This window comes from Leptonotus elevatus, chromosome 11 (genome assembly GCF_054856555.1).
Source record: "Leptonotus elevatus isolate MCC_2025b chromosome 11, RoL_Lele_1.0, whole genome shotgun sequence".
NCBI classification, from domain to species: domain Eukaryota; kingdom Metazoa; phylum Chordata; class Actinopteri; order Syngnathiformes; family Syngnathidae; genus Leptonotus; species Leptonotus elevatus.
In genome coordinates this window covers 15,613,322-15,639,799 of record NC_141249.1, presented here as the reverse complement: position 1 = coordinate 15,639,799, position 26,478 = coordinate 15,613,322, and the positions used below count along the sequence as shown (strand labels likewise).

Sequence of the window (26,478 nt, the reverse complement as noted above, 5' to 3'; positions counted from 1 at the left end):
ACTGTGCAGGAAACAATTGGATTTGAGTGGTGGTGATTTCTTTGAAAATTTGGGAAAATGAAGGCGGAATGAGAGATGGAACAGGTTATAGTAATTGTTGATGTTTCAACCAATAGAAAATAAATAGCCATTTTGCAATCCTGTTCCTCGGGGGCTATTCTAAAGAAGATATGAATCCACCTATTTCTCTAAACAAGAAAATACTGATGGATTATGATAACGTCATCCAGTCAGGAAAAGGGGCAGAGTACTTCCCCATCTGACCAAAACCACATGAATGCTTGCTGGTTGGTCATGATGTGGTGGGAGTGAACATGATGGCATCATTTATTTTAATGTTACCGGTAACCATTTGGAGTGCTGTGATATCATAAATATATTAGTACATTTGTACTAGAAAATATGATCTATGATCATCTATTACAAAAGTACAGTATAAACTAAGAAATGAAATTGATATTGTATTTATTGTACTTGTAATTTATTCCAAAACAAATGTTTCGTTTCATTTATTGCAAAAGCACAGCGCCAATTATCTTAACAAACCAAAACAGCTTTAATTTATTCAGTAATTTCTAAATATTATGATGCATTTGTCGAAACAATTTCTATGTACAAAAGCCAAAGTAACAAAAAATTAAATATTATATATATCGCTTATAGAATATATTTGTATGTAATGTAATGTAATGCAATCTAATATATTTACGATAAACGGGATAAAAAAAATGAAGGAACAATAAAATCGAATGTAATATGAGGTGGGGCGTGGGTTCATCGCAATGGCGTCATCCTAGATGGATTCGTCCCGTGACTGCTTTACGAGCAGCCGATTCGCCGACATAGCTGCCAATCACACACGTCCCGATTTTAATTGGTCAAAACTCACGGCCTCGTGCAGTGACGCACCCATTTTCCTGCTTGAAGGCGGAGTTTGTCTGCTGTTGGGCAATATCTGGAAAAGTAACAGTCAGACCCGAATCTCCACAGGAAAAAAATGGGAAACCGAGATGATGAGTACGATTATTTATTCAAAGGTAAGGCCATCCGGGAGCAGGCGATCAGCAACGTTGGATGCTGGCGGTCGTTATTAGCCCATAACACAAGGAAGTAACACAAAACAACGGTAATGCTAAAGTTAGCTCCCTGGGGAACCGAAACACACAAGTTGCCCAACGTTAGAAACAAGAAATACTGTACTTAATGTCTTGTTAACGTAATATTCATTGGTCATCCTTTGACTAATATTGCTTTAGAGACCGTGGACTCAAGCGGTTAGCGAAACAAGCTACAGTGTTAAGTAGCTAGCTAACATGGACGCTACTGCATCAACAGCCGGAGAAGTAGGCACCCTGCGTGACGTCACTAATCTGGCAAAACAGACGTTTTAGTAGTGAACAGTACAGTCAAAAAAATATATATATATCCTAAATGTAATCATAAAGCTTCATAACAAAATCATTCGAAAAGTTAAGATGTATACAGTGAACACCCACCTATTCATAGTTTACTATTCACAAATTCATCTAACAGGAAAGTAGTAATTGTTCCGAGGAAGTATGATTGAAGTGATAAAGTCAACTGTAAATGTAAAACCTATTCACAAACCAAATAAAAGAGTTTGTTGCATAAAACCAACACACGTTGCATACACACATTCAATGCTGCTCAGTTGATGGACATCCGACCCGGTCATTTTGGCAAGTCCTGTAGCAATCGTGTGTATCAAAAAAAAAGTGCAATTTCCCAGATCTCCGATGTTTACTGCCGAGGCTGAGTGAAGCGCTGGAAGTGAATCAGTCTGTTAGCTGAACGCTTCCGCATAACCGCCATTATATTAATTTCTCACTTGTATAACTCTGGGTTTGGTTGCTTACAGTCGTGCTGATCGGAGACTCCGGCGTGGGCAAGAGCAACCTGCTGTCGCGCTTCACCAGAAACGAGTTCAACCTGGAGAGCAAGAGCACCATCGGGGTGGAGTTCGCCACCCGCAGCCTGCAGGTGGACGGCAAGACCATCAAGGCTCAGATTTGGGACACGGCAGGGCAGGAACGCTACCGAGCCATCACCTCGGCGTGAGTATCCCAACACCCCCTCTCCCCCGGTACCTTTTGTTTGCGAGCGACGGAGTTGCTGACCGCGTTTCCCGGCGTCAGGTACTACCGGGGCGCGGTGGGCGCTCTGCTGGTGTACGACATCGCCAAGCACCTGACGTACGAGAACGTGGAGCGCTGGCTGAAGGAGCTGAGGGACCACGCCGACAACAACATCGTCATCATGCTGGTGGGGAACAAGAGCGACCTTCGACACCTCAGGGCCGTGCCCACCGACGAGGCGCGGGCATTTTCAGGTAAACAATGACGCCATAGTTCATGTCATTCTTCTACTGTACCATCGACCCTTTGGAGATTTTTATCCTGGAGATGAGGTCCAAAGAGTGTCATTTACGGCGCCGTTAAAAATATTAATGTAAAAAAATATTTAAAAAAAAATTTTTTTTGAAAGGCTATAAATAAGTATGTAAGCTCATTTAGGACCGAATCAAATTTATAAAATAAAAAAGTGAAAGCTATCTCACGTGGCAGAAGAACGTATGTGTGCATGCCTCAAAGAAACTCAAAATTTGAAATTATAAAAAAAAAAGAATGCATGAAATTAAATAGGGGTGGGGGGGTAAACACAATTTACTCGAGTATAAAACTAGATAGCTTTCTACATTTGTAAATATAGTCACGTAACACAACGTACGTGACAGAATGCTGCTATCTCCCGGCAAGAATACGGTGAACTACTGAACCGTATGGAACGCTTACGAAATAAGATTTTAAAAAAACAATAAATGAAGCAAAATTGCGAAATGCAAGTTTGCCGGAGGTAAAAATTTGTTTTGAGGACCAAAATAAAAAACAATTTATCACTATCCGCCATTTTGGTTGTTTACTTTTGGCTCGAACACTTTCAGGTTGGAGCTGGGGTGGGGGGGGGGGGGGTATATCCGACCATCCTCGAATGCAGCATTAATATATGTTAAAAGTTAGTGTTTGAAAAATAATGTCATGAAAACATTCTTTCAAGGCGCAAGTTTGTTTGTAGTAGGATAACACGAATCACAGTGGCGCTCTTTACATGACAGAAAAGAACACGCTGTCATTCATCGAGACCTCCGCCTTGGACTCCACAAATGTGGAAGAAGCCTTCAAGAACATCCTCACAGGTAAACAAGAGAGGGTTTTTTTTTAACCCGCGAATGGTATTCCTCACTTTTTTTTCCACCCTTGTCAGAAATCTACCGCATCGTGTCCCAGAAGCAAATATCGGACAGATCGGCACACGACGACTCCCCGGGTAACAACGTGGTGGACATCCGCATGCCGCCCACCACCGACGGACAGAGGGGCAACAAAATGGCGTGCTGCCAGAGCTTGTGAACGCTCTTCTTTTTTTTCTTCTCTCCCCCCCCACCTTACTTTGACTTCATTCCCGTTCCCATTGACCCAGTCGCGTCGAGAGCGGCGGCGAGGGGATGCGAGAACTTTCATGATTCCCAGACATTGGAAATGTGGATTTCTACTCCCCGTCTCAGAGCAGACACGATGCCCGGAAGCAGAGCGGCCGTGACTGTCTTGACTCACAAGTATGAACGTGAAACCGTTTTGAACACGCGCACACACACCAAAGCGAGATACATGCTGCATTTCAAGCTTCTATAAATCAAACGTGAGTGAGTTAATGTTGCTAAAGACTGGCTAGCACACTTTTAGAGTCCAATCATTTCAATGTTTTTCCCCCCCACATCGATTCCATTGTCTGGCAACATTTCAATGGTAAAATGATTCACCCGCTCTCTTGAGCAACATCCAGTAAGTGTTTTAGCAGTGCAGGGAAGGATGTGCGTGATTTGTGTGTGTCAGATATTTCTTGTGAAAATTGCAGATGCGTCAATAAAGCTAATGACAAACGTAATTTTGGAGCTGAATCTTCGTCATTCGGTGCTTCCCAGCAAAATTGTGTGGGAAGTAACACTGGGAGTAGCAGTCGACAAAAGTGGCGTCGTTTACAGAAACTGTTGCTTGTTGCTGTGACACAAAATTATCTTTTTTTTTTTTTTAATAAAATGCTACCTGCTGGAACTTGGGAAAATAATTCACGAACATTTGGCATGGTTGGTATTTTATGTTATGTTAATAATTCCCGATTTGAGTGCTGGTACACTGTAAAATGAAAAGAGTGGGAGAAGGTTAGCAGGAAGAAAACAAAAATAATTTTTATCAAAAACTACCCGAACTTTTTTTTATGGTGAGAGCAAATGTGTGTAACAGCCAACCAGGAGTGGATTTACTGTTGGGCAAACACAGAGATCCAAATTGATTAATAAAGTTCACTTTAATTTCACATAATTATTATTCGTACCTTAATTCCCATGCTGAAAAATTAAAATGCTTAATCGATAATGATTGTTTCGATGCGCCTCGTTCTTTTTTAAATTTATTTTATACAACGGACTGTCTGCAGTAGAGTGCCAAGTGACACTCTTGTGACAAAAATGTGAGTATGGATAACGGAAACGACACAACTTTATGAAATGTTGCTTGCGGACATTCTTGTTCATGCAGGTCATGTCTTTCTCAGGGCATTCAGTCGATCGCAACTGGACTGCTTGGGTTGTCTTAGACGATGTTTTGCCTCTCATCCGAGTCAATCTGGGAAAAACAAATATTGATGGGACAAGTTGGAAGCACGCCTCACCCCCAGGATTGGTATTATTGTTCTTTTTTTTTCTCCCCCCCCAGTTAAACTTGTATGTATGCATATTCTAATAAATTCTGCTTTTTTTCTCTAAATAATAAAGAATTAAAAAAAACGAGAAGAAGAAAATCCAACCTTTAACTCAAGTGCATTTATTCAGTGGAGGAAAAAAACCCGCCCACATTAAGAAATACATTTTTTACATATATTGTGTGAACTCACTAATATTAATTTTATTAATATTAAATAATATCTGGCAGTGGCACCATTTTTGACATCTTTTCGCGTGAAATCGGCCTGGTCAGGCACATGAAAAGTGTCAATCTGTTTATACTTGACCCCCATTGCAAAATGACCTTCAGTGCTGCGTTGGTTTCATTCATAATCGCTTTTGTTCAGCTGATGGCGGTAATGCATAGTTAGTGACAGGAAAGACATGATAGTAGAAGAAGAGAAAGATAAAAGGACTGTGAATTAGAAAGTGAATGAAGCAAAGACGCAAGTCTTGCCACCCAGCTATAAAAAAAAGAACACAAGGTCTGTTTTGATGTTTAGAAAAGTGTTTTATGTGCATTTGTAGGGACGATCAAAACTCTTGAGTGCGTCTGGCGGATGACGACAGCACGGCGTGGGGGAGGGTGACTCTCTCAATCGTATGTTCTTTCTTTAGGAACGCTATGGAGGCTTACCTTGCTTTCTTTATTGCTGTTTCTTGCTCGGCGACCCAATGCGTTGCGATGTAAATAAAATTACGTCCGAATAAAGTTTATACAAAATGTAATGATTTTTGAAAAATGAATTTCATAGTTATGTTGGTAACAACAAAAATAAATAATATAAAGCAAACTTGTCATGACAGTCGGGGGTTCCTTTTAACAAATACAAGATAGAATTAGCTCGTGGCTAAACTAGTAGAATTAGCTAATAGCTAAGCTAGTAGAATTTGGTGAATGCTTAAAATTAAAAGAAAGTGTTTAGTAAGTTAACAACGCTAATTAACTTCTTTCATATTCAATTTCGGTTTGCATTTCTTTCGGTGTAAGACGGCTAACCTGTAAGGCCAAAACAACTTGTAACTTAAACCATCAGATAATTGTAATATTTTAAAAGACTGTTGATTTAGAGGTCTGGCTTTGACACTCTTGCCGAGGAGTAGCACTGCTGTCAGTGTCAGCCGAGGACAGTGTGGAGAGTGTGAGATGAGTGATACTTTTCATCATGAGGAAGTGAGTATTAGGAAGACAAAAAAAAGGTCAACTATGTTTAATTGTGATTCATGTTACTGTCAGTTACAGTAAAAGCTCTGAGATGATTGATTGTACATTGTGTTAGGTAATCTTGAGGAAGGATTCTCACTCATTGAAATAGGAAAATGTTCTCCACGTCACACTTTATAGTTGATAAACATTCATATTTACATTTTTGACATTATGGATGTGGTGAATTCCATATGAAATGATTAGTTGACCCCTGCTATTCAGAAAATATGCATATAATTGAAGTCCATTAAAATGCATTGTGGAATTATTACTGTATTTGATTACGCCCCCAAAACAATTCATAAAAATGCCGATAAACACTCATTAGTTTTCCGTTACGGTTTCCTTTAACACGGAAAAAAGGGGAAAAAATACGGTAACCCCGAAAAGATGTAAAAATATATTGTTACCTCACTTAAATAATGGGCTAAGTCACATTAAAAAACAACATGGGAAAAAAGAACCAAATACTAAAGAGGCAATATTATACGCAAGACAAAATAAAAATTCTGTCAAAATGACTTTTAAGAGAGTGCCGAACCGCGAGTACGCGGGGGTTGACTGTATCTCTTATCACGGTGCGCGTTGACGTCATCCGAAATGTCACGTGGTCCGATTTAATAACATTGCGTTTTACATCGTGTGCGGCTGCCGGTGAGTCTCAAAGGAAGAGTTTGGATGAAAGTCGCGTCACCGCGACATCTGTCTGCCCCCAGCCGAGCAAGTGGAAGTCGAGCCGGCAGCTCACCGGCGTGGCGTGCCTTCCTGTACCGGCCGCACTACTTGTCAAGCTAGCTCGCAAGTTCCTCCAGGTACGCCCTGTGAATTAAAGGGTGGTGGAAACGAACAGAGATGCCGTCATAAATTGTCATCACACAAGGGCGAAGGTAAGTTAGTTGTCTTGTTTAGGTTGCAGTTTGTTTTATTTTTATTTTTATTTTTTTACACTGACCGATCACTGTCTAATTCCTGGATCTTAACCTTGTATGTTGGCAATGAAAAAAAAATATATCCACCGTTTCACCTGTGTTCCAGGCGATAGTCGGTACCAAAGCTATAGGTATACGGCAGATAGTGACTTCATGAAAGTGCTTGTCAACAGAAACGCGCTTGTTTCTTTCTTTTGACTTGGAAACTGAAGTTTGGCTTGAGAACAACAAACATGTTTTGTTTTTTTTGTAGGGGGTTGGTCAGCTTTAGAGCTTTTGTTCTGGTTAATCTTCATTGTGTGAATAAATGCCGTTAAATTTACAGAAAAGGTAAAAAAAAAATAATGTTTAATTACAACGATAAACATTGGGATTTTCCACTCATAAAATGACCGTTTTTTTCCACAACGTTTTTTTGTTTGTTTTGTTTTTACAATTTTTGCCCATTTTCGAACATGCTATGGACCAAACCAGTAAATGGCCAGTAGCCTAACTAACTCATGTTTAGTTTGTTTGTGCGCTGTCAATTTGAAATAATGTTCAGCATGCAGGTATTAACACACATTCTTGCAATGTTCCAATTTTTTACTTTTTACTACATTATGAGTTTTTTTCTTCTCTTAACATAATGACATTTCCATGATGATTCTTTTTTCTTTTCTTTATTTTTTTTAAATCACAATGTTGCAACTTTATTGTCATGACACATTTTTATAATATATGTTCTTTTTAACGTTATGGCTTTTTTCCTCATAACAATATAACTTAATTGTTGACTTATTCTGGTAATTTACAAATTTGTTCAAGTAGCAACTAACCGATATTTTCTGACTTTTCTTGTACTAATGATTTTTTTTTAATGACTTTAGTCTTGCCCCGCTGCAATTATTTAATTGAAAAAGTTTCAACTTTTTTCTTGTAACCCTGTGACTTTTTCATGGCATTGCGACATATACAATATATATGTATAAATAGCAACAGCCCTTCTAAAAGTATTTTTCAAATATTCTTTAAAGCAAAACATTTGTAACGCCCAATTAATGTACAGTGGATATAAAAAGTCTACACACCCTGTCAAAATGTTTTTTTTAAACAAAAATGAAACAAACTTTTGTCCACCAGTAATGTGACTTGTAACATGTCCACAAAATTATTTAAAAATATATATATTTTGAAGAAGTGATATAAACAATCAACTGAAATTAATTATTTTGTGCGTAACCTCTTAAAATTGCATTTTTGCTGCTTTCTCTCAGAACCTAGAATTTTTTTTTATTAGATTTTTTTTTAATCATTAAAGGGGGGGTGTGTAGACTTTTTATATCCACCTAATTTCTGACATCAACATATTATTGAGAGATTCAAATCCTCATAAATCCTCACACATCAACAGTTTTTGGTCACCATCTGCCATGCTTTAAAAAACATCAACATCCAGTTAAATCCACAGGATTAGACGGCATTGCTGTGTTATGAGCAACACGTTTTTCTACGGAGGCTGTTGTCGTCATCGGTCTGCGTCTTATCTTTTTGTGGGGGTTATCGCGGCACGGCCAGCTGTTTATCAGTCTGCCGCTCCGCCACAGCTGGTGTTCTGCGAGTGCATGTCAATGGACCCATCACGAAGCAACATACGTTGGGACTCAAACTGCACGTGTCAAATAAACTCCAAATTGTTTCACTTTAAAAGCAGGGCTGAACAATTAATTTTTCATAATCATTCAGCTGTTCTTTTTAAAGCAGCGTTTATATTATTTTTTTGTTTAGCAAATGTGTCTTTTATTTTCAGAATCTGCTGCTCCGTGGGCCAAACCCGGCGTCTGTCCCGGCACCGTTTAAGCATGGCGACGGGCGGTTGCTGCCACCAGCCCGACGCCATGTGCGACTGTGCAAATGACACTGACGTTAAAGCGAACGTGGAGGAAGGAAGCAGCCGTGGCGGGGAAGGCAGCGAGTGCCATTGCTTGACGCAGGTCACGGCCCACGATGGACACCCGCTGTCCTCCGAGGTCAAAACCCTGCCGAGGTTTGTTTGAGCACAAAAACACTCCTGGACAGACTATGAACCGTACTGGCAATGTTTAAAGTCACATTCTTAACATTCTTACGGTCATGGAAGTGTGAAATAAAGATAAATGTATTAAAACGACTCACAGCCACTCTACATTAAAACTGTACAAAAAAAAAAAAAGGAATGGGCTCGAAACAGGTCAACTAAAAAATGTCTGTCTTGAAGCTCTGCTGGAACTATGCACCTCAGTACATGTTTCTGCATGGCCTTTTTTTTTTTTTTTGCAGACTTACGAGGTGGACAGGAAGCTATTGAGCTCATTGTAGCCACTGACCTGAATATATGACTGGAAGGCAGCTACGATAGCCGATAGCCCATACATACATGCAACAGGGCGGCCATCTTGCTCCTCCCATCTCTCAAGCAGACTACTGTACTGTGTACGTACAGATTAGTCATATACAGCTCGTGGGCAGTTAGTATAGGGGCAAGGGTTGGTTGGGGGTTTGTGATGGGGTGGTCACAATTTTTTAACAAGTTAAAAATACAAAATTTAAGTGGTCGGTATGTGCTGCTTTGAAGACCCCCTTTTTCTTTTAGCGCTCAGTTCCTTAGACCCCAATATTAGATTTGGCAGAGGCATCTTTTGTTGAATTACAGTTATAATTTATTAATAAAAAATATACAAGTTCCCTCCTGTAAACATCATTAAGCATATAATTTATACATGTATTTAAGGCAAGTTGTAAAATGTCTAAAGTCCTCTTGTTTTATGTTTAACAAATTTAAAATATCCTAAATCATGCTGTTTCTACTAAGTATTGTCTCAAATGTTCTCCAATTTCGATACTGTAAATGTATAGGATCGTATGCCGAGAAAGTTTCTTGGGAGGAGCAATATGGCGGCCTCGCGGCTTCAAAAGTCTTGGCCTATCGGCTATCCAGTCAAATATTCAGATCAGTGGCTCATTGTAGCTAACAGGCAACTCCACTCGATTACTCATGGACTATTGTTAAAGCATCATCTATCTGTATGTGACTTTTAAGACACTATTACATGTGTAGTGTAGATAAAATGATGTAGGTGTGAACTAAATGGTAGTTAGTGTTTGTTTGCCTTAAATATAATCGTTAGCGTGCTGATGCTAATCGCGATTGCTACCATTTAGCATAGGCTAATTTTGTTGGTGTTTAATATTGCATATGTACAGAAGATAATAAATAATGAGTACTTATATCCACTCAATTCACTTTAGTGGACTAAACAATAATTATTGAGTGGGGTGGCGACTAACTGGATTATTTGATGGAATAATCAATTTGAAAAAGATTTGTCTAGTGACAGCACTACCAACAAAAAATAAAGTAAAACTGCTCACCCTTTGAGGACAGCACAGGCAAAAAAAAGAAAAAGAAAAAAAAAAGAGCAAAAGTGGCGCCATTCATCTTTTTGAGTTTCTTTTTGAGTGATTGCGTTTGTGTGCACAGCGACGGCCCCATTTGTCGCATCTGCCACGAGGGAGGCAGCGCCGAAGACCTGCTGTCGCCGTGCGACTGCACCGGCACGCTGGCCACGGTGCACAGGAGCTGCCTGGAACTCTGGCTGTCGTCCTCCAACACCAACTACTGTGAACTGTGCAACGCCCGCTTCAACGTCCGACGCAGACTCCGGCCTTTCACCGAGGTAAGCAATTTGGGCCCGAAAAATTTGTCGCGTTAATATGCCAGTTTATACTATTGGTGATCTTAATGTGAAGGCGGTTTGTTTGTCTGGATTACGTTAACTAGTACTGAATGCAGTCTGTGTTTATGTTAAATGGGTTGAATGCATGATTGCGTGCATTCTATATGAGTTATTTTTCAGATAACGGAACGTATTTGAATGCCCCGACAGTGGCTGCGCGATCCGGCCTCGCGCGAGGAGAGGAGGTTGCTGTTCTGCGACGTCGTGTGCTTCCTGTTCGTCACGCCGCTGGCCACCATCTCGGGCTGGTTGTGCCTGAAGGGCGTCAAGGACGACTTTCAGCTCGGCAGCTTGCTGCAGAATACGGGCCTCATCTCGCTCACCCTCGTCCTCTTCACCATCTACAGCCTCTGGACCATGGTAACCGTCATCCTCATACTTCTGGTACCATAATCACTTTCTGACTGATGAAGCTAAAGCTGGATTTTTACTGTTTTTTTGTGTGTGTGTGTGTGTGTGTGTGTGTGTGTGCGTAGGTGTGCCTGCGTTTCCACTGTAAGCTTTTCTCTGACTGGAGGAGTAAGGACCAGCGAGTGCGCCTGATCATCCCCAGAGCCAAGGAGGCCGTCTCTTCCCCGCGTGCCTTGCCGTCCGCCACACGCCTCAACATGTCTGACGACAGTCTCGTATGACAAGCAAAGTGAGATTGCCCCCCCCCCCCCCCCCCCCCCAACTGTTGTTTTTAGCTCTCTTGCGAAGTTGACTTGCCACGGAAAGAATGGCGACATGGTGGAGGATGGCATCAGCGGAGGCCATGCAAAAATACAACACTGGACAGTCGATGCAGTGTGGGAAATATCTTAAACGTGCTGCTTGAAGGTTGGCAACTCTCCCGCAAGAACAGAAAAAAAAAAGTCTAAAAAGTACAGCAAGTCTGGCATTTTGCAATCAAGTTGTGCCGTTTCCAGGGTTCCAGTGTTGACAGTTGGGTGATGATGCTAAATTGAGGAAAAAAAGAAAAAATGTATTTGTCTTTTTGTGTGGAGGCAAAATTTAATGACTAATCCAAAGGTTTTTTTTCCAGTCTATTGTGAGAACTATAAAGTCAACCATTTTGCTATGAAGCAGCCATTTTAGGGGGTATTTTGGCTTTTCCCAGGAGTCTTTCAAACACAATTCGGCCTCACAATTCTGCACACATCCTCTTGCCACAGCACTTCATTTGGGAACACGGTTGATTAGCATCATATTTATTATCAAATTGTTTTTAATTATCTGAACGCATCATCCTGACAAGGCCTTAAAACCTTAAAGATAACATTTGTTTAAAGCTCTGTATCATTTCATTTTGCCATGCTTGCACTTCATTTATCATGCAGTGTGTTGGATTGTATTATTTATTCGAATTAACGACTGTTGAGTGATGTTGTTAATGTTCTGGCTGCGTGGTTGTATTTATATTGATGACGTGTTCCTTTGTATACTTTCGTAAGAATTTTATAGGTTATTTTTCATGCTTTCCTTTAAAAATTTGCACTCACTTAACAAAGCTCCAGACATTTGGCTTTTGATCATTTTATTGTAAACAATCAGTCTTGAAAACTTCAAACAAAACAGTGACATCTATAAGCAATAAGTGTTCAATAAATACAGAATGACAACATATAAATACATTTGGCATGATGCAAAAGAAAACGGGGAGTCACTAATACTGCTCGACTGCCGTTAAGACGGTTTGGTCTGCGCTGAAATGTTCCGTGACGGCACCTCCTTCAATGTGTTTCTTCAAAGACAGAAGATGGAAAAAAAAAAGTGCTTGCCCCAGGTGACCTCTGGGTGGAGGATGATGATGATAAAGGTCACTGGTTCTGGCAACACTGCACTCTGGGCCCCTTGTGGCCATCGCTGGTGGGCGGCACGCTGATGTCCACCACGTTGTTGCCCGGCGACTCGTCGTGCGCGCTGCGCTCGGCCATCTGCTTCTGCGAGACGATGCGGTAGATTTCTGCAGTGCGACAAAAACAAACACAAAAATAACTATACTTCAGTCTCTGTTCAAAAGAAAAAATATACAAAAAAGGTCAAGTCAAATATTTACGTATTTTCTCTTAGCCGTTGTAAATACATTTACATCATTTGAGTGCAGATTTACTTAACTGTAGAGGGTCCTTTCTTTTTCCTTTCTTTTTTTAATTGTAGTCCATTGTATATATTTTTTTTATCTTATAAAAACATTTCTAGTTTTACCATTACTTTTGTACTTTCAAAGAATCTAAAACTACAGGTAAATAGTGGTGTTAAATTATTGAATACAAATTCAGCTATTAAGAAAAAAAAAATAACTTCTAGCCAGAATGTCTTTATTTTTGTTTGTTAAAAACGCCCAATGGAGGTTCAGTGTTTTGTGTGTGCATTTTGGGGGTTTAATAAAAATAAAAAAAACATGTCAAGTCATGACCTGTTGGAGCTGCCTTGTTTGTGGTGTTTTGTCTCCCTCTACAGGCGTTTTTGCGTAATTGTTTTTGTGTTCCGGTAGGCTGATCACATGACATCACCAGTTAATGAGCGAAGTGTGCATTACGTTTGCGCATGCCTGAAAAAAAAAAAGCGAGGCTACCAACAAACCGTCATTTGAATGGCGGTGATTAGAGTGGTGACAGTCTTTGCGTAACTGTACACTTTAAAGCTGGCAAGTCAACCCCCGAAATCAGTAAACCACATGCTATGCATGTTTAGAATACATTAAATAAAAAACAGCACCTGTTAAAATATTCTTGAAGGCTTCTTCTACATTCGTGGAGTCCAGCGCTGATGTCTCAATAAACGACAGCGTGTTCTTTTCTAACCGGGAAGAAGATTCAAAGTCACTTATTTTCTAACTATGGTGTCATGTTATTATTTTTTTGATGTGAATTTACCGGCGAATGCCCGCGCCTCGTCGGTGGGCACGGCCCTGAGGTGTCGAAGGTCGCTCTTGTTCCCCACCAGCATGATGACGATGTTGTTGTCGGCGTGGTCCCTCAGCTCCTTCAGCCAGCGCTCCACGTTCTCGTACGTCAGGTGCTTGGCGATGTCGTACACCAGCAGAGCGCCCACCGCGCCCCGGTAGTACCTGACGCCGGGAAACGCGGTCAGCAACTCCGTCGCTCGCAAACAAAAGGTACCGGGGGAGAGGGGGTGTTGGGATACTCACGCCGAGGTGATGGCTCGGTAGCGTTCCTGCCCTGCCGTGTCCCAAATCTGAGCCTTGATGGTCTTGCCGTCCACCTGCAGGCTGCGGGTGGCGAACTCCACCCCGATGGTGCTCTTGCTCTCCAGGTTGAACTCGTTTCTGGTGAAGCGCGACAGCAGGTTGCTCTTGCCCACGCCGGAGTCTCCGATCAGCACGACTGTGAAAGAAAAAGAAGAATGTGTCTTATGTTTTGGTTGCTCAAGTCTGTCATGTCTAAAAGAAAACAAATAGTGCTTTGCCGCCATTTTGTGGCATCAATTGGCAATTACTAACTTTTTTTTGTATGGGCATCAACTACTTGCATAAATTACTTACCTAAGACAAAAATAGAACTAAACATTGTACATTATATTTAAGCACAAAAACAAAAGTCAACTAGCTTAATGCTAAAATATAATCTGAAGAAACAGACAGGCTAATGAAAATTAGCATCAAATTTAGCGTAATTTGAACCCAGATATTCATTTTCAGTAAAAAATAATAATAATCCAACTTTGTACTTTGTTTTAATGCCTTTCAGCATGTTTTCTTTTCTTTTCATTTTAATAGATTCGAATAGACTTGCTTTCAATCGGTAAAGATATTTGAATAAATTATAGCCAGTTGTACAGTTTTCGTTTAAAATATCAGCAGGACAATTTTTTTTTTACTTTGAATTCCAACTTGAGATTTAGACAATTAATTCTACCCTAATTATTTATGAATGCAGAAATAAACTATTCAGACATGATTATTAAATTATTAGAGATGTTTGATACTATTTTTTTCCAGATCAATACCAGTACTCAACTCAAGTACCAATACCACTAGTATTTAAATACATAACATTTTGCAATTTACACCATGATGTAAAATTTGGGCCAGATCACCAAGCCCTAGAGGAGTATCCCCCCCCCCCACCCCCCTTCCCCAATGAGACCATTAAATGTTCCACTGTACAACAAACTGTACAATGTGACGCATACAAAACATAAACAACATGATATCAAATAAAAGTATGACCAGCCAAAACATTACTGTATGTTCTGGTGCTGCTATGTTGCATTGGACACAGGGTGCCATAAATGTGTTCAGGGTACAAAGAACCTTCAAGACATTTTGGAGAGAAAGTAGGGTTACGTTGGACCAGGGCTGGACTGGCCATCTGTCATACTGGCCAGATGGGGGGTTTGTGCCAGTCCAGCCATGCGTTGGATTATTGTAAAGTGGTCGTCTATAAATCCTATTGCACATACAATAGATTAATTTATTGTGAATGGCAAGGTCTTGGGGGGAAAAATTGCCTATTAAATCAAAATTGCAAAATTGAGAGAAAGATACCTACAATAAAATTATTCCTTTTAAATCGTTCAGAACCTATATTAGAGTAGACACATACTTAATTAACCCCGTGAGGAAAATAACTTGAGTTTCTGTTTTTCCATCTGCCAGGAAAACGCAAGAGCAAACTTGCCTTCAGCTTTCTTCTGCCTCAGGCAACACACACATTATCAGTGTCAATTAACAAATACGTCAAATTGCTAAAAATATATCTAGATTATCGTTGGGGCCTTGTTTTGTGTATTTTATGTCTGTTTGTATGTAAGACATAAAGGGTCAAATAAAGTTTTGGGCAATTGAATCAGTGTTAGAAATAAGCTTGCTGGGCTACATCACGACACCCGTGTAAAATGCGAAAACAAGAGGGACACACTGTAGATCTATGCAAATATAACAACTTCAGAAGTTAGCAGTCGGGTATATAATGTTAGTAAGAGATGACAAGTTTGACAATAGCGTTAAAAAGGTCGAAACCCCCCAGAGCAGCTAGTTAGCATTAGCCGCTACCACTAGCAGCTATCTGATGCTAGTTAGCACGCGTGCTTAATCGCCCGATATCGCTCCGTAAAGACAAGCGATATATATTTTTTTTTACCTTTGAAAAGGAAATCATATTCGTCGTCTCTGTTCGCCATGCTCTCATTGACGATCTTTCTATCTGTCAGTCAGTCCGTCTATCAATAAGTGGTGCAAGGATGGAATGAAATGACGTCACCTTTCCGTCAGCGGCCGGAAACATGAAGTGACATCACATTGTCACATGACATGCCTTGCCAAAACGGACAAACGCTCCATCATCAAGCTATTGTATAACATTTTCAATTTCGTAACAGCACTATGTGATTAAAAGGACTATTGAGACATTTTCAATCGCAATATATTTGGAACAATCTTTTATTTTAATTGTACGTTATATAAAAACACTACGTTTTCCCATAAACTAAAATATTAGTTGCAGTTAAATAAAAACATTTCAAATGTCCAATGTTGTAACAGCATCAATGTGATGTGTGAAGCAGAAGAAAAATTAAAAAACTTAATGAAAATCAATTCAGGAGCATGAAAGCATTGACAACTGAAATAGAAAATAAATGTAAAAATATTTGATAAAGCATGTTGCAATTGATGAATGAACATTTTTGTCAAATTTAATCAAATGGAAAAAATGGATATGTGCTACATTAACTCATTCACTGCCATTGACGGCTAAAGACGTCAAGAAATTCATTTGAACTTTTTATTAGTTTCACTTTTTTTCTACCTTTGTTAACAAGAGTATGAAAACCTAGACATTTGTTTTTACTGTACATTTAGAACAGATGTAAAATTTGTGATTATTTATGAGTTAACTAGTGAAGTCATGTGATTAATTACAATTTTAAAAAAATAATCGCCTGATGCCTCTAATAAAAAAGAAGAAGAAAAAATTATTAAAAATTAGGAGTGTCAGACGATTAATTATTTAAATTGTAATTAATATCGCATGACTTCAATAGTTAACTCACGATTAATCACAAATGTTATATCTGTTCTAAATGTACAGTAAAAAAAATATAGGTTTTCATACTGTTGTTAACAAAAGTGGAAAACAAAATTTAAACTAATAGAAATAGTTCAAATGAATTTTCGACGTCTATAGCCGTCAATGGCAGTGAATCAGTTAATTTATCACCAAATCTTTTTAAAAGGTTTTTAATTTTTAAATATTATGACAGAATCATGTAATGCTGACTGAATATTTTTTGGCAAATAAGTGCAAAAACTAGAAATAAGCTGCAATAACTTTCAAAGATGCAATTCTTGCTGTATTTCTAACCATACAAGCATTCTCTGTCTTTACGCTTTTGTCTAAAACTAAAAAAATTATATAACATTATAATGTCTAATGTTGTTGGCTCGCTGCAGGGGAAAAGCAAATACATCCAGTTTGACTCGTTCTTCAACTTTGTGACATGAAGTCAGGTGCTTTCCAATGCTTAGGAAATACATCGTGGGTACGTGCGCACGCACACCGATTTCGTGGACTATATCTTCACTTCACTCGAGTAGCAGCCTCTTAGTCAGATCAAGGACATGCTCTGGTGTTGATGCGTGATTACTTTGCAGAAGAATTCCCATTCAACATGCACAAGCGACAAGGGCGCCCCTTTACTCTGATGCCACACTGTTACTATGAAGGATACCTGGAGAAACGGTCCTTTAAAGACAAGGTGAGTAAAGGGAATGAATTCTGATCAAAGTGGAATTAACATATACAATGAAGATGGTTCATTTTGTTGTGATTTCAAGTCAGCGGGTACATGATGGGGGGATTTTTTTTTTTTATGCGACAGTTGTCTTTTAAATAAATGCATGTCAAACTTTGATATTTTATGTTTTCCAATGTATGCATTCAAAAGGAAAATTTTAATATAATGACTGATAAACAAAGCGTACTTGGATAACAATGGTTAATTTTGTCATGATTTCAAATCAATGGGTCGATCTGACCTGTTTATCATATCACTGTAAAGAAAACAAAATCAATGCAATGTAAAACTATTGATTTCTACATTATATCGTCCAAATATATGCATGTGTGCAAAAACATGATTTTCTATTAAGATGAAAATATAGATGACAATTGTAGAATTTTGGACACAAAGTGTCGTACTAAACTTTCTGAACTTTTCTCAGATTTAACTTTTATTCTGAACATTCATAATTTTTTTTCATACTCTTTTCATCTCCAAACCCCACTGAGAAGTTTTTGAGGGAGGTGAAGCCTGTTTTCATAGGTGCGGCTATCTTGGAAATTGTTGTTGGCCCAGTGTTTTAAACGGATGAATGTGCTGAGTGGAATAATGGACTGCTCCAGTCCATACGTGTCAAAATTGGAAGCAAACTTTGACGTAGGCCACTATACACCTTCAAAATTTGCCTTTTTGCTATTCATTTCTGCATCTAATTTGAAAATGACAACAACAAAATGACTAAGCACAATCAAGTTCTTAGTGGCTCATATGTGGGTTAAACATTTGTGTTTGTGTCATTTCCCTTCTTAATTGTGTGTGGAAACATTAAGTCACGGCATAGAGTAAGCGCAGATTTTTGTTGTCGTTTGCCAACTGATACACCAGGAAATAGTGCCAAGTACATGTTCAAGGGTGCCAAAGGCAGTGGTTCATTTCACAATCAAATAACCAGTATTACAGTATTGCAGAAATTTGCCTCCAAAGTCAAGCAAACCTCGGCATTACAAATATCGTCGAGCTCCACAAGTGTGTTTTCTGTTTTGTTTGGCATTTTGTGGGGTTTGTTTTTTTGGTCATTGTTTTTTTTTTTTTAATTGAAACAAAGCGGACTGGGTAGTGCCGGAAAGTCGTAAACGAAATTTCGACACAGGATAGCATCATCAATGTGAGCAACACAATCACAGTACAGCAAGTACAATATAATGTCCTTTGACAACACACATTCATACGGACTTATGTACCAATCCTTTGTACGGGCCGTTACATGTCAGTCACTGCACTTTCGCAAGGCTTCCACCAATTTCTACGATGGAAGTTTGTCTCATTCGCGTATCCGTAGCAGAAAGACGGCGGCCAAATATGTCGGCTTTCTGGGAGGTGAGGCGCGACCTATGTAACATAATTCTCAATTACTAGACCTACGATTAAATATAAAAATGTATGTTGATGTGATGAGTTTTTTTACCCCTTCATATTATTGAAATCAATAGTGGGTTTCTAAAATGAATGATCATCGGAAAAAATAAAAAATTCTAACAAGTAATAAGTCTTCCAGGCTCTTAAATAGAATAGATTTGTAATTCAAATGGTACTATAATTTCCCATAAGAAATTTTGATTAAATGCCAATACTGGCAGCTTGAGACTTTGTAACCACATAATGATATGTTCACCAGTATCACTGGAAACATTGTGTGCAAGCCGTAATAATAATACATATGTACTCCTCCATCATCATCCAATGATCGGGAATATTTTACCTCGCTGGCTCGTTCGTTTAAGGGAATTTTCTCTGTATAATTCCCAATCATTGCTTAACGTTATCCATCTTCTCCTCTTGTGTGCCAATGTAGAAATCTCGCAAGCTGTGGACCTGTCTGTGCGGCAACACGCTTTTCTTCTTCAACGACAAGAGGGACACTGAGGTAACTGACAAAAAAAAAAACTCATCAATTACATGGTTTAAAAAAAACCCAACTCATTAATTTGCCTGTGTTGTATTTAAGTTGCAGTCTTGTGTTAGCGTATGTTGGGAAATCGTTCTTGTTTCCCCGTGTTCATAATGTTGATTATCAAACTCAGACAATGAGATCGGTGAAATCAGGATTTATTTTCACATAAGCTTATGGACACATGAGCACGGCCAAACGGCCCTCACGTGTGTCGCTACTCCCCCAGTTTCAGGCACTAGTATCCTTTCGTGACTCCTCGAAACCCCTCCCTCGTCTTCTTCGGCCAATCCTCTCCTTCTCAGACAGTCACATGATACATCACTACGCGTAGCCCAAAATGTTCCCCCTCCTCTCACAAGATAAAGATTTACGTTGTTTTCAGAGCCAGAAGAGGTGTCACTAAACCCCCTCCTGCTCAACCGGTTTGTAAAAGACAAAGGAATCTAATTAACACATTCGCTTCAACCCCCCACATCACCTTGAATTCTCACACAGAGACATACTGAGTAAATTAAAGCAGTGATGTCCACTTCTAAATAGTAATATTATAAATCAAACAGTTATAATTCAATGAATTCACTTCACGTACAAACTAGTAGCATGTTAGCTGAATGTTGACGTGTGCTTCAACAGTACATTGAGAAGCTGGAGCTCAGCGGGTTCATCACGATCACAGATGACAACTCAATTGATTACAACTTGGACGCAGCCAAACTGAGCCTGCAGACCCAAGACAGCGACGTCAAATTATCTGTGAGGAAAATACTAGAGTACTATAATACAATTAATCCATATACATGCACGCAAGTCAAATTCATGACCAATCGTTTCTTTTCCAGGCTCCGAATGCAGAGGCTCGGGAGTTATGGAAGGGCTTCATTCAATCCGTGGCCAAGGTTTGCTTCACTGCGCACTCATTATTATTCATATTCCAGTTTAGGGGTTACTGTTTGGCGCATTACATGATGTTGTGGCGTTTTGCATGCCTTTGCAGCTGTCGGTGCCATCGATGCTGAACCTGTTGCCGGGCCAGTTGCTTAGGTTGGAAGAGGTGGTGAAAAAGGAGAAGGAGAGACTCCGAGACGTCCAACAAACGTCTTCTCCCACTGCCGACGTGGAGCCCACAAGGGAAATGGAAATGCCAGAGTGAGTATTCATTTTCACGACACGGAAACGGATGAATAATTTACTAAAGGCGCCGGTGCAATTAAGATGACAACCAACAACGCAAAAGTTTTTACAGGAACTGTTGACTTAACTTTTTTTCTCCATTAATTTTCGTTAACTATAATAACCTAATTGCTAGCATGTTCGCATTTGATCATCGCCATTTGCCACTTTGAAATAGCATCTTACAATCGTACGAAATAAGTTGCTATTTTTGCTCATCGGCATGTCAATTGCTCGCATTTGATGACGTCATCATGTGGCCTGCCCCCGTAGCTGTTTCCACCTGGTGTCCCGCACGGAAGCAGAGATTATGCTGGAGCAACAGGCCACCCGAGGAAATCTTCTGCTGAGGCCCAGCAGGGACGGCCACTTCGCTATCAGTACCAGGGAAGAGATGAATGGGTACGAATGCACATACGCACACCACACCCACGAGGAGTATAACAGTGTGTCCAACCCTTTAATAAGCCGGCGAACATGTTTTACATTAGAAAAAGATCACACGCTCAATCAAGTGGAACTGGATGATTTGCTTTAACCAGGTGTTTCTCTAATGGCACGCTAATGTACCAAGGCACTACAGCATGTCTGCATGGATGTCTATTTATTTTATTTTTTTTATTATTCTCATTTATGAAACTCAGGACGATCTTCAAACATTACCGCGTGAGCTGCAATCAGGACGGCGGCTACATCATCGAAGTGGACAATCCTGTGAGTAGATTTCTGAAACCTGACGTCATCTCATAATTGACTAATTACTGGAGAATGATGAATGAATGGTATTTGTGTCCATTGTTTACGACGGTTGTTGTACATCATGCACGTCAAAGTATGCAAAATCAAAAGTAAAAGTAACTTTTAATAATTAGTAAAGCATAGCAAGGGCATAAAAAACATATATTTTGGGAAAAATGATTTGAAAGACCTTAATAGGATTTAGTTAATCTGTCTAGTTACACCTGTTAATTATTGCCTAGTAACACTTTGGGCTCAATTTGGACATTTTCACTTGGGGTGTGCACTCACTTTTGTTGCTAGCACTGAAAACACGATTGGCAGTGTGGTGAGCTATTTTCAGGAAACAGTAAATTTACAGCAGTTAGGGGGTTCGAATCCGGACTCCCACCTTTCTGTAGAAAATGCATGTCCTCTCTGTCCTCCCATATTGACATTGTTTGTGTACGTGCGTGTGCAGGTTCTGTGTCCCTCATTGCACAACATCGTCAGTTACTTCTCAAAAGTGACAGAAGGAGTTCTGACGTCTCTGGCCAGGGAAGAAACCTACGAGCAAAACATTAGTAAGTACATTTGAAACTTTTTTCGAAGTGCGCGGTCGCCTTTTAAATTTTTTTTTAATTTTTTTACCTTTTTATTTTTATTTTTGTTGTTTGTGCAGCTTACATTGGCTTGGATCATGAAAATGGGGAGAAGAGGGTGCGTGGCGCTCCACCAGCTATACAGCCCAAACCAGGTACAAGCACGCACAGGTCTCGTTAACCCACATTATGTCTGGAGTTTTTTTTGTTTTGAGTTTTTTTTGTTCCACCTTACATGTGTACAAAATTACCACCCGTGAATGTGCAAAAATATTATCTCATGGCATATTAAAATGTTTTTTTTTTCTCTCCATAAAACTTCAAGACAAAAATTCTAGAAAATGTCCCTTTTTATTAAATTTTTTTGTCGAGATTTTTTTCTTCTTAATCCTCCTACTTTGTTTGTTTCTGTGGAAAACTACTGAAGCTGCTGGGTCAATTCAACTCTGTGTCCGTTTTAACTAAATCTGAAATAAAAGATTTTCATTGTATATGTTGATGACACTTACCAAGAGCTTTAATATCCAAATAATCTCCTTTGAATTTACATGTTCTTATCGATTGATTTGATGAGCAGAAAAACAATGGCGTTAATAAAAAATCATTACATAAGCAAGTTGTGTGCGTGGGTTGGGCAAACACAAGAGAGAGCCAAAAACGAAATATCTGGCTTGGCAAAACTTTCCACTGCATTGTGTGAAAAACATTTCGAGGATCCTGAAGCTGATCGTTACGGTTGTGTTCACACTCCAAATGTTATCTTTGAGTGACAGTCATGCACACTAATGACACCTTCGTTGATTTGTTTTCCACAGCCTTGTCAAGAGTGCAGAGTGAAGAGGGGGAGGACAATGTCTATGTGAATGACAACAGTGAGTATTTATTATCTGGTTGTCTCTTGACAGGCCTGGCTTCATATTAGTTCTCTCACTGACTCACCGTTCTCACGCTTTACAGTACACAAAGATTCCACAGTGGAGCATTCGCCAGGTGAGTCTTTTATTACTTTTCCATGGAGAAACCCCCCCCACACACACAATTGGTTGTCTTTAGCAAACACAAAAAAATAAATCACTAAAAAAATGTATTCATCATTGTCAAAGAAAGCAGGACATTTTCAATACTTTTTAGATTGGTCAGAAATTTGTAAAAATGACACCTACACGTGTGGACTGACCAATGGTATAGATTTTTGTGTGTGTGTGGGGGGGGGGGGGGGGGGCTTACCACATTGTGACATCAGAGGTTTCGGCCAGCCGGTGTTATGATGGTGCAGTCAGGTCAGAAACTGTTCTGAATGATGGATGGATGGATGGATAAAATAAAAACGGTTGGATGGATGGATGGATGGATGGCCATACCCCAGAAGAGACAGACAGCTGCATAGATGGACAATTGAAATATGGATTGGTATATACATGATTATGGATATATTGATAGACAAATGAGAGAGAAGATAGATAGATAGATAGACCTGTGCTTCCACGTCAAACAAATGTGATTTCCTGTCTGTCCAGAGCCCGAAACTCCGACGCCCGCCCCTCGCAAGTTAGCACTGTCTCCCTCAAAGCCCTCCACCACCAAGTCCAGGCACATCGGGTTGAGGAACCACACGGACCCCCACGGCCAGAGTACGTCCACACTCTCTCTTGATGGTAATCTACACACAAAACGCTAGTCAGAGTTTACAGAGCCCAAAAGGATAATAATAGTCCCCCCCAGGCCAATGTGTATTGTCGCATGGACGGAACTGCTTTCGGCACCCAAAATGATCCCAGAACTAGTACATTGAAATCACCATAAGAATAATGAGGTATTGTATTTGAATGCTCACTTGCGGATTTGACTGTTAATGTCCTTGCCCCTGCAGCCATATCGGAACTCAAGCAGAGGTTAGAGAAGAGGGCCAAAGTGTGAGAGCTGACCGCCGCGACCAAACCAAATGTGAAAAATGTTGACGACACGTTTGTCGCCATGACGACATTGCTGCACTTTCTCTTCCTTCCCTTGCACATGTGCTGAGGATTGTCGGTGCCTTGCCGGGGGACCCACTGATAACGTGGCGTCCTTCGCACATCTAACAAGCTGCTGGCGGTTTGATGATGACACCAGGTGTACAAATGTGAAAGTGGGCACAGATGTAAATAGAGCCCACATGTGTTAATTGTGTATTGTTGGACCCGATGTCAATAAAGACAACAATAATAATATGATGATGTCTGGCTTTTTTAAGTTTATGACAATATTTTTGGTCATAATATGGAACATCTGTACGGAAGTGTGGAACTGCCAATATTATATGGAGTAAACATTTTTGACCAGAAAATCCATTTGAACATGTTAATATAATATTCGTAAGTATGTTTGAACGTACTTGTAGGCTAATTACTAAAAAAATGTAGCATTTAGTAGTATTGACTTGCGCATCTGCATAGCCAGTGGCATTATGGGTAAATAAATGACAAACTAAAATCATGCACTTTTTTTTTGAATAAACTGCTTAATTTTTTTTAGTGCATTGGTATAATTTTGGCCAACTGATAAACAGTAGCATTTTTTTTCTAAACTTGTGCAAGTCAATACCCCATGGACATAACGGATTCAATGGTAAGATTTGAGCAGTTAGCCAAAAAAAGACAAATGTACTTGCAAATACATTTAAATGTCAAAAATGTTTACTCCACATTGGCAGTTCCGCGCTTCCATAGATATGGACTTGTGACAATGCGGCGCTCTAATGCAGCCATGTCAGTGGATTGTGGCGTTTTCCTGAGATATGTGAATTCCATAGAGATCCATTTGGAAAATATACCACACTTTAAATGTTAAATTAACTTGCATTTGAGGTTCCTGGAACTAAATGGTTCCATTTACATCAGAAGTTATTCAGAACTGAATCAATATTTGAAAATCTTAACAACTTGATGCTCTTGGCATTTATAGTTTCAATTACCACAGAACTAAATTTAGACAATAGGTCCTGCGGACCAAACAGTTCCTAGTAGAGTTACTTCCATATTTCCACCCATAACACCAGGAAATATATGTTCTTGGCAAATTCACCAATACCAAATTTGAGATGAAATCAGACACTCACTCTTACTCAACAATACTGGATTTAACTGCATGTTTTGTGGACCACAGAGTGTGTGACATAAAAAAAAAAAAGAAGAATAAAATATATAAAATAAAATAAACGAACAAATGCAAACAAATTATCACCGCAATCTTTTTACACACATCTAAATTTAGAATAGAACGAAGGGGAAGATTAAAGTCTCTGCAAGGTAATTGCTAGTTGTTGCTTTGCCAGCCTGTCAGGCTACACAAAAAAATCTGTCAAATTCAATGACTGTTTGTAGTGAGGCTAGCACAATGGACTATGGAATTTCTCCATGACTATTGCATGACTGTTGATGATTTCTGACATTTTAGTTTTTCTTTGATCTACTTGATGTCGACAGCATTGTTCAGCCTTGGCAGATTCTGATGTTTTGGGGGGGCATAAATAAATTAAGACGAAGGAGCCCAGCCAGTAAAGGGTAATTACAGTATTATCTCGGTCAAGAAAATTTCCACAAATTTCAGCAGATGGGTGAAGCAATGGAGAAACTACAATTTTTTTTTCCACTTTAGATTAACGTGACTAATGCAACGACCCATTTAATGTTCTTTTCTGCTTACATGATAATTTCACACTTCTTTCAACACAATTATTTCACTCGTTAACTACCTTATTAGTTGGTAATTGGTTTGTATGAAAACTTCCAGTCTGGATGTTACATTTGGTTGGCATATTAGTTTGCAGCTTTAATGATGATTTCATACATTTTCACTCTGTTGGTCACATCTCATGTTCTTAAGAGAGCGCGCTCACTTGTTGACGGTCTCACTGATTTGTCATAATTTAACTCATTCACTGCCATTGACGGCTATTGACGTTCAAAATTAATTTGAACTATTTCTATTAGTTTAACATTTAACAGTATGAAAACCTAGATTTTATTTTATTTTTTAAAGAACATTTAGAACAGATATAACATTTGTGATTAATCGTGAGTTGACTATTGAAGTCATGCAGTTAATTACCATCAAAAATGTAAATCGCCTGACAAAAAAAAAGCTTATTAAAAATTAGGGGCGTCAGGCGATTACAATATTTAATCGTAATTAATCGCATGACTTCAGTAGTTAACTCACGATTAATCACAAATTGTATATCTGTTCTAAATGTACAATAAAAAAAATGTGAGAGTGGATTTTTTTTTCAACAAATATAAATAGTTCTAATGAGTTTTTGACGTCTATAGCCGTCAATGGCAGTGAATGAGTTCATATGAAGTATTTGTTGTACACTGTGTAGGATGTGGCTCGCATGTGCGCTTTAAGCTTTAATTGTTATTTCATCTTTTTCTGTTGGTGACATTAGTCCAACAACAGAGCTCACACTCTATTACTATCTCACAGATTGGTGATTATGTGGTTATTATTGGGGGGGGGGGGAGTAGTTACAGCACAGTGTGTAACATTTAGTGAGCGTAAATTCTTGCAGCTTTAATAATTATGATTTCATAATTTTACTGTCAACATTTGGTTGCCTGTGTGCTTTCAACTTTAAAAATA

At 39.3% G+C, this 26,478-nt stretch overlaps 4 protein-coding genes across 5 annotated transcripts; 3 read left to right on the top strand and 1 right to left on the bottom strand.

The window, feature by feature from the left end:
* Positions 1-900: 900 nt before the first annotated feature.
* Positions 901-3,963, top strand: LOC147166020 (ras-related protein Rab-11B-like). Its single transcript, XM_086088285.1, has 5 exons — positions 901-1,037; positions 1,880-2,075; positions 2,157-2,350; positions 3,134-3,214; positions 3,283-3,963. The coding sequence occupies exons 1-5, from the start codon at positions 998-1,000 to the stop codon at positions 3,426-3,428; spliced, it is 657 nt and encodes a 218-aa protein (XP_085944411.1). The 5' UTR covers positions 901-997; the 3' UTR covers positions 3,429-3,963.
* A 2,641-nt stretch (positions 3,964-6,604) lies between these two features.
* On the top strand, positions 6,605-12,298 carry LOC147166019 (E3 ubiquitin-protein ligase MARCHF2-like). The gene is made up of 5 exons (XM_086088652.1): positions 6,605-6,892; positions 8,724-8,960; positions 10,434-10,629; positions 10,840-11,049; positions 11,166-12,298. The coding sequence occupies exons 2-5, from the start codon at positions 8,776-8,778 to the stop codon at positions 11,319-11,321; spliced, it is 747 nt and encodes a 248-aa protein (XP_085944778.1). The 5' UTR covers positions 6,605-6,892; positions 8,724-8,775; the 3' UTR covers positions 11,322-12,298.
* On the bottom strand, positions 12,181-15,924 carry LOC147166018 (ras-related protein Rab-11B-like). The gene is made up of 5 exons (XM_086088653.1): positions 15,777-15,924; positions 13,823-14,018; positions 13,548-13,741; positions 13,390-13,470; positions 12,181-12,634 (listed from the first exon to the last, which is right to left on the bottom strand). Exons 1-5 carry the CDS (start codon positions 15,814-15,816, stop codon positions 12,489-12,491), a joined length of 657 nt encoding a protein of 218 aa, XP_085944779.1. The 5' UTR covers positions 15,817-15,924; the 3' UTR covers positions 12,181-12,488.
* Positions 15,925-17,203: 1,279 nt separating this feature from the next.
* LOC147166017 (signal-transducing adaptor protein 1-like) lies at positions 17,204-24,065 on the top strand. Of its 2 annotated transcripts, none has more exons than XM_086089185.1 (13): positions 17,204-17,391; positions 19,268-19,339; positions 20,000-20,119; positions 20,206-20,262; positions 20,361-20,512; positions 20,810-20,938; positions 21,181-21,250; positions 21,735-21,837; positions 21,936-22,010; positions 22,671-22,727; positions 22,813-22,845; positions 23,373-23,486; positions 23,726-24,065. In XM_086089185.1, the coding sequence occupies exons 1-13, from the start codon at positions 17,269-17,271 to the stop codon at positions 23,770-23,772; spliced, it is 1,152 nt and encodes a 383-aa protein (XP_085945311.1). In that variant the 5' UTR covers positions 17,204-17,268; the 3' UTR covers positions 23,773-24,065. The 2 variants fall into 2 exon arrangements, with proteins under 2 accessions (XP_085945311.1, XP_085945310.1); XM_086089184.1 differs by having other exon boundaries at positions 23,373-23,510.
* The last annotated feature ends 2,413 nt before the right edge of the window (positions 24,066-26,478 follow it).

Excerpts from the sequence above, each read along its gene's own strand:
- LOC147166017 (XM_086089184.1), top strand. The coding sequence starts at position 17,269 with ATGCGTGATTACTTTGCAGAAGAATTCCCATTCAACATGCACAAGCGA. Across the intron at positions 22,011-22,670 it reads AGCTATACAGCCCAAACCAG|CCTTGTCAAGAGTGCAGAGT; the intron begins GTACAAGCACGC and ends TGTTTTCCACAG. Across the intron at positions 22,846-23,372 it reads CACAGTGGAGCATTCGCCAG|AGCCCGAAACTCCGACGCCC; the intron begins GTGAGTCTTTTA and ends CTGTCTGTCCAG.
- LOC147166018 (XM_086088653.1), bottom strand. The coding sequence starts at position 15,816 with ATGGCGAACAGAGACGACGAATATGATTTCCTTTTCAAAG. Across the intron at positions 14,019-15,776 it reads ATATGATTTCCTTTTCAAAG|TCGTGCTGATCGGAGACTCC; the intron begins GTAAAAAAAAAT and ends TTTCTTTCACAG. Across the intron at positions 13,471-13,547 it reads CGAGGCGCGGGCATTCGCCG|AAAAGAACACGCTGTCGTTT; the intron begins GTAAATTCACAT and ends CTTCCCGGTTAG.
- LOC147166020 (XM_086088285.1), top strand. The coding sequence starts at position 998 with ATGGGAAACCGAGATGATGAGTACGATTATTTATTCAAAG. Across the intron at positions 1,038-1,879 it reads GTACGATTATTTATTCAAAG|TCGTGCTGATCGGAGACTCC; the intron begins GTAAGGCCATCC and ends GGTTGCTTACAG. Across the intron at positions 2,351-3,133 it reads CGAGGCGCGGGCATTTTCAG|AAAAGAACACGCTGTCATTC; the intron begins GTAAACAATGAC and ends TTTACATGACAG.
- LOC147166019 (XM_086088652.1), top strand. The coding sequence starts at position 8,776 with ATGGCGACGGGCGGTTGCTGCCACCAGCCCGACGCCATGTGCGACTGT. Across the intron at positions 8,961-10,433 it reads GAGGTCAAAACCCTGCCGAG|CGACGGCCCCATTTGTCGCA; the intron begins GTTTGTTTGAGC and ends TTGTGTGCACAG. Across the intron at positions 10,630-10,839 it reads GACTCCGGCCTTTCACCGAG|TGGCTGCGCGATCCGGCCTC; the intron begins GTAAGCAATTTG and ends ATGCCCCGACAG.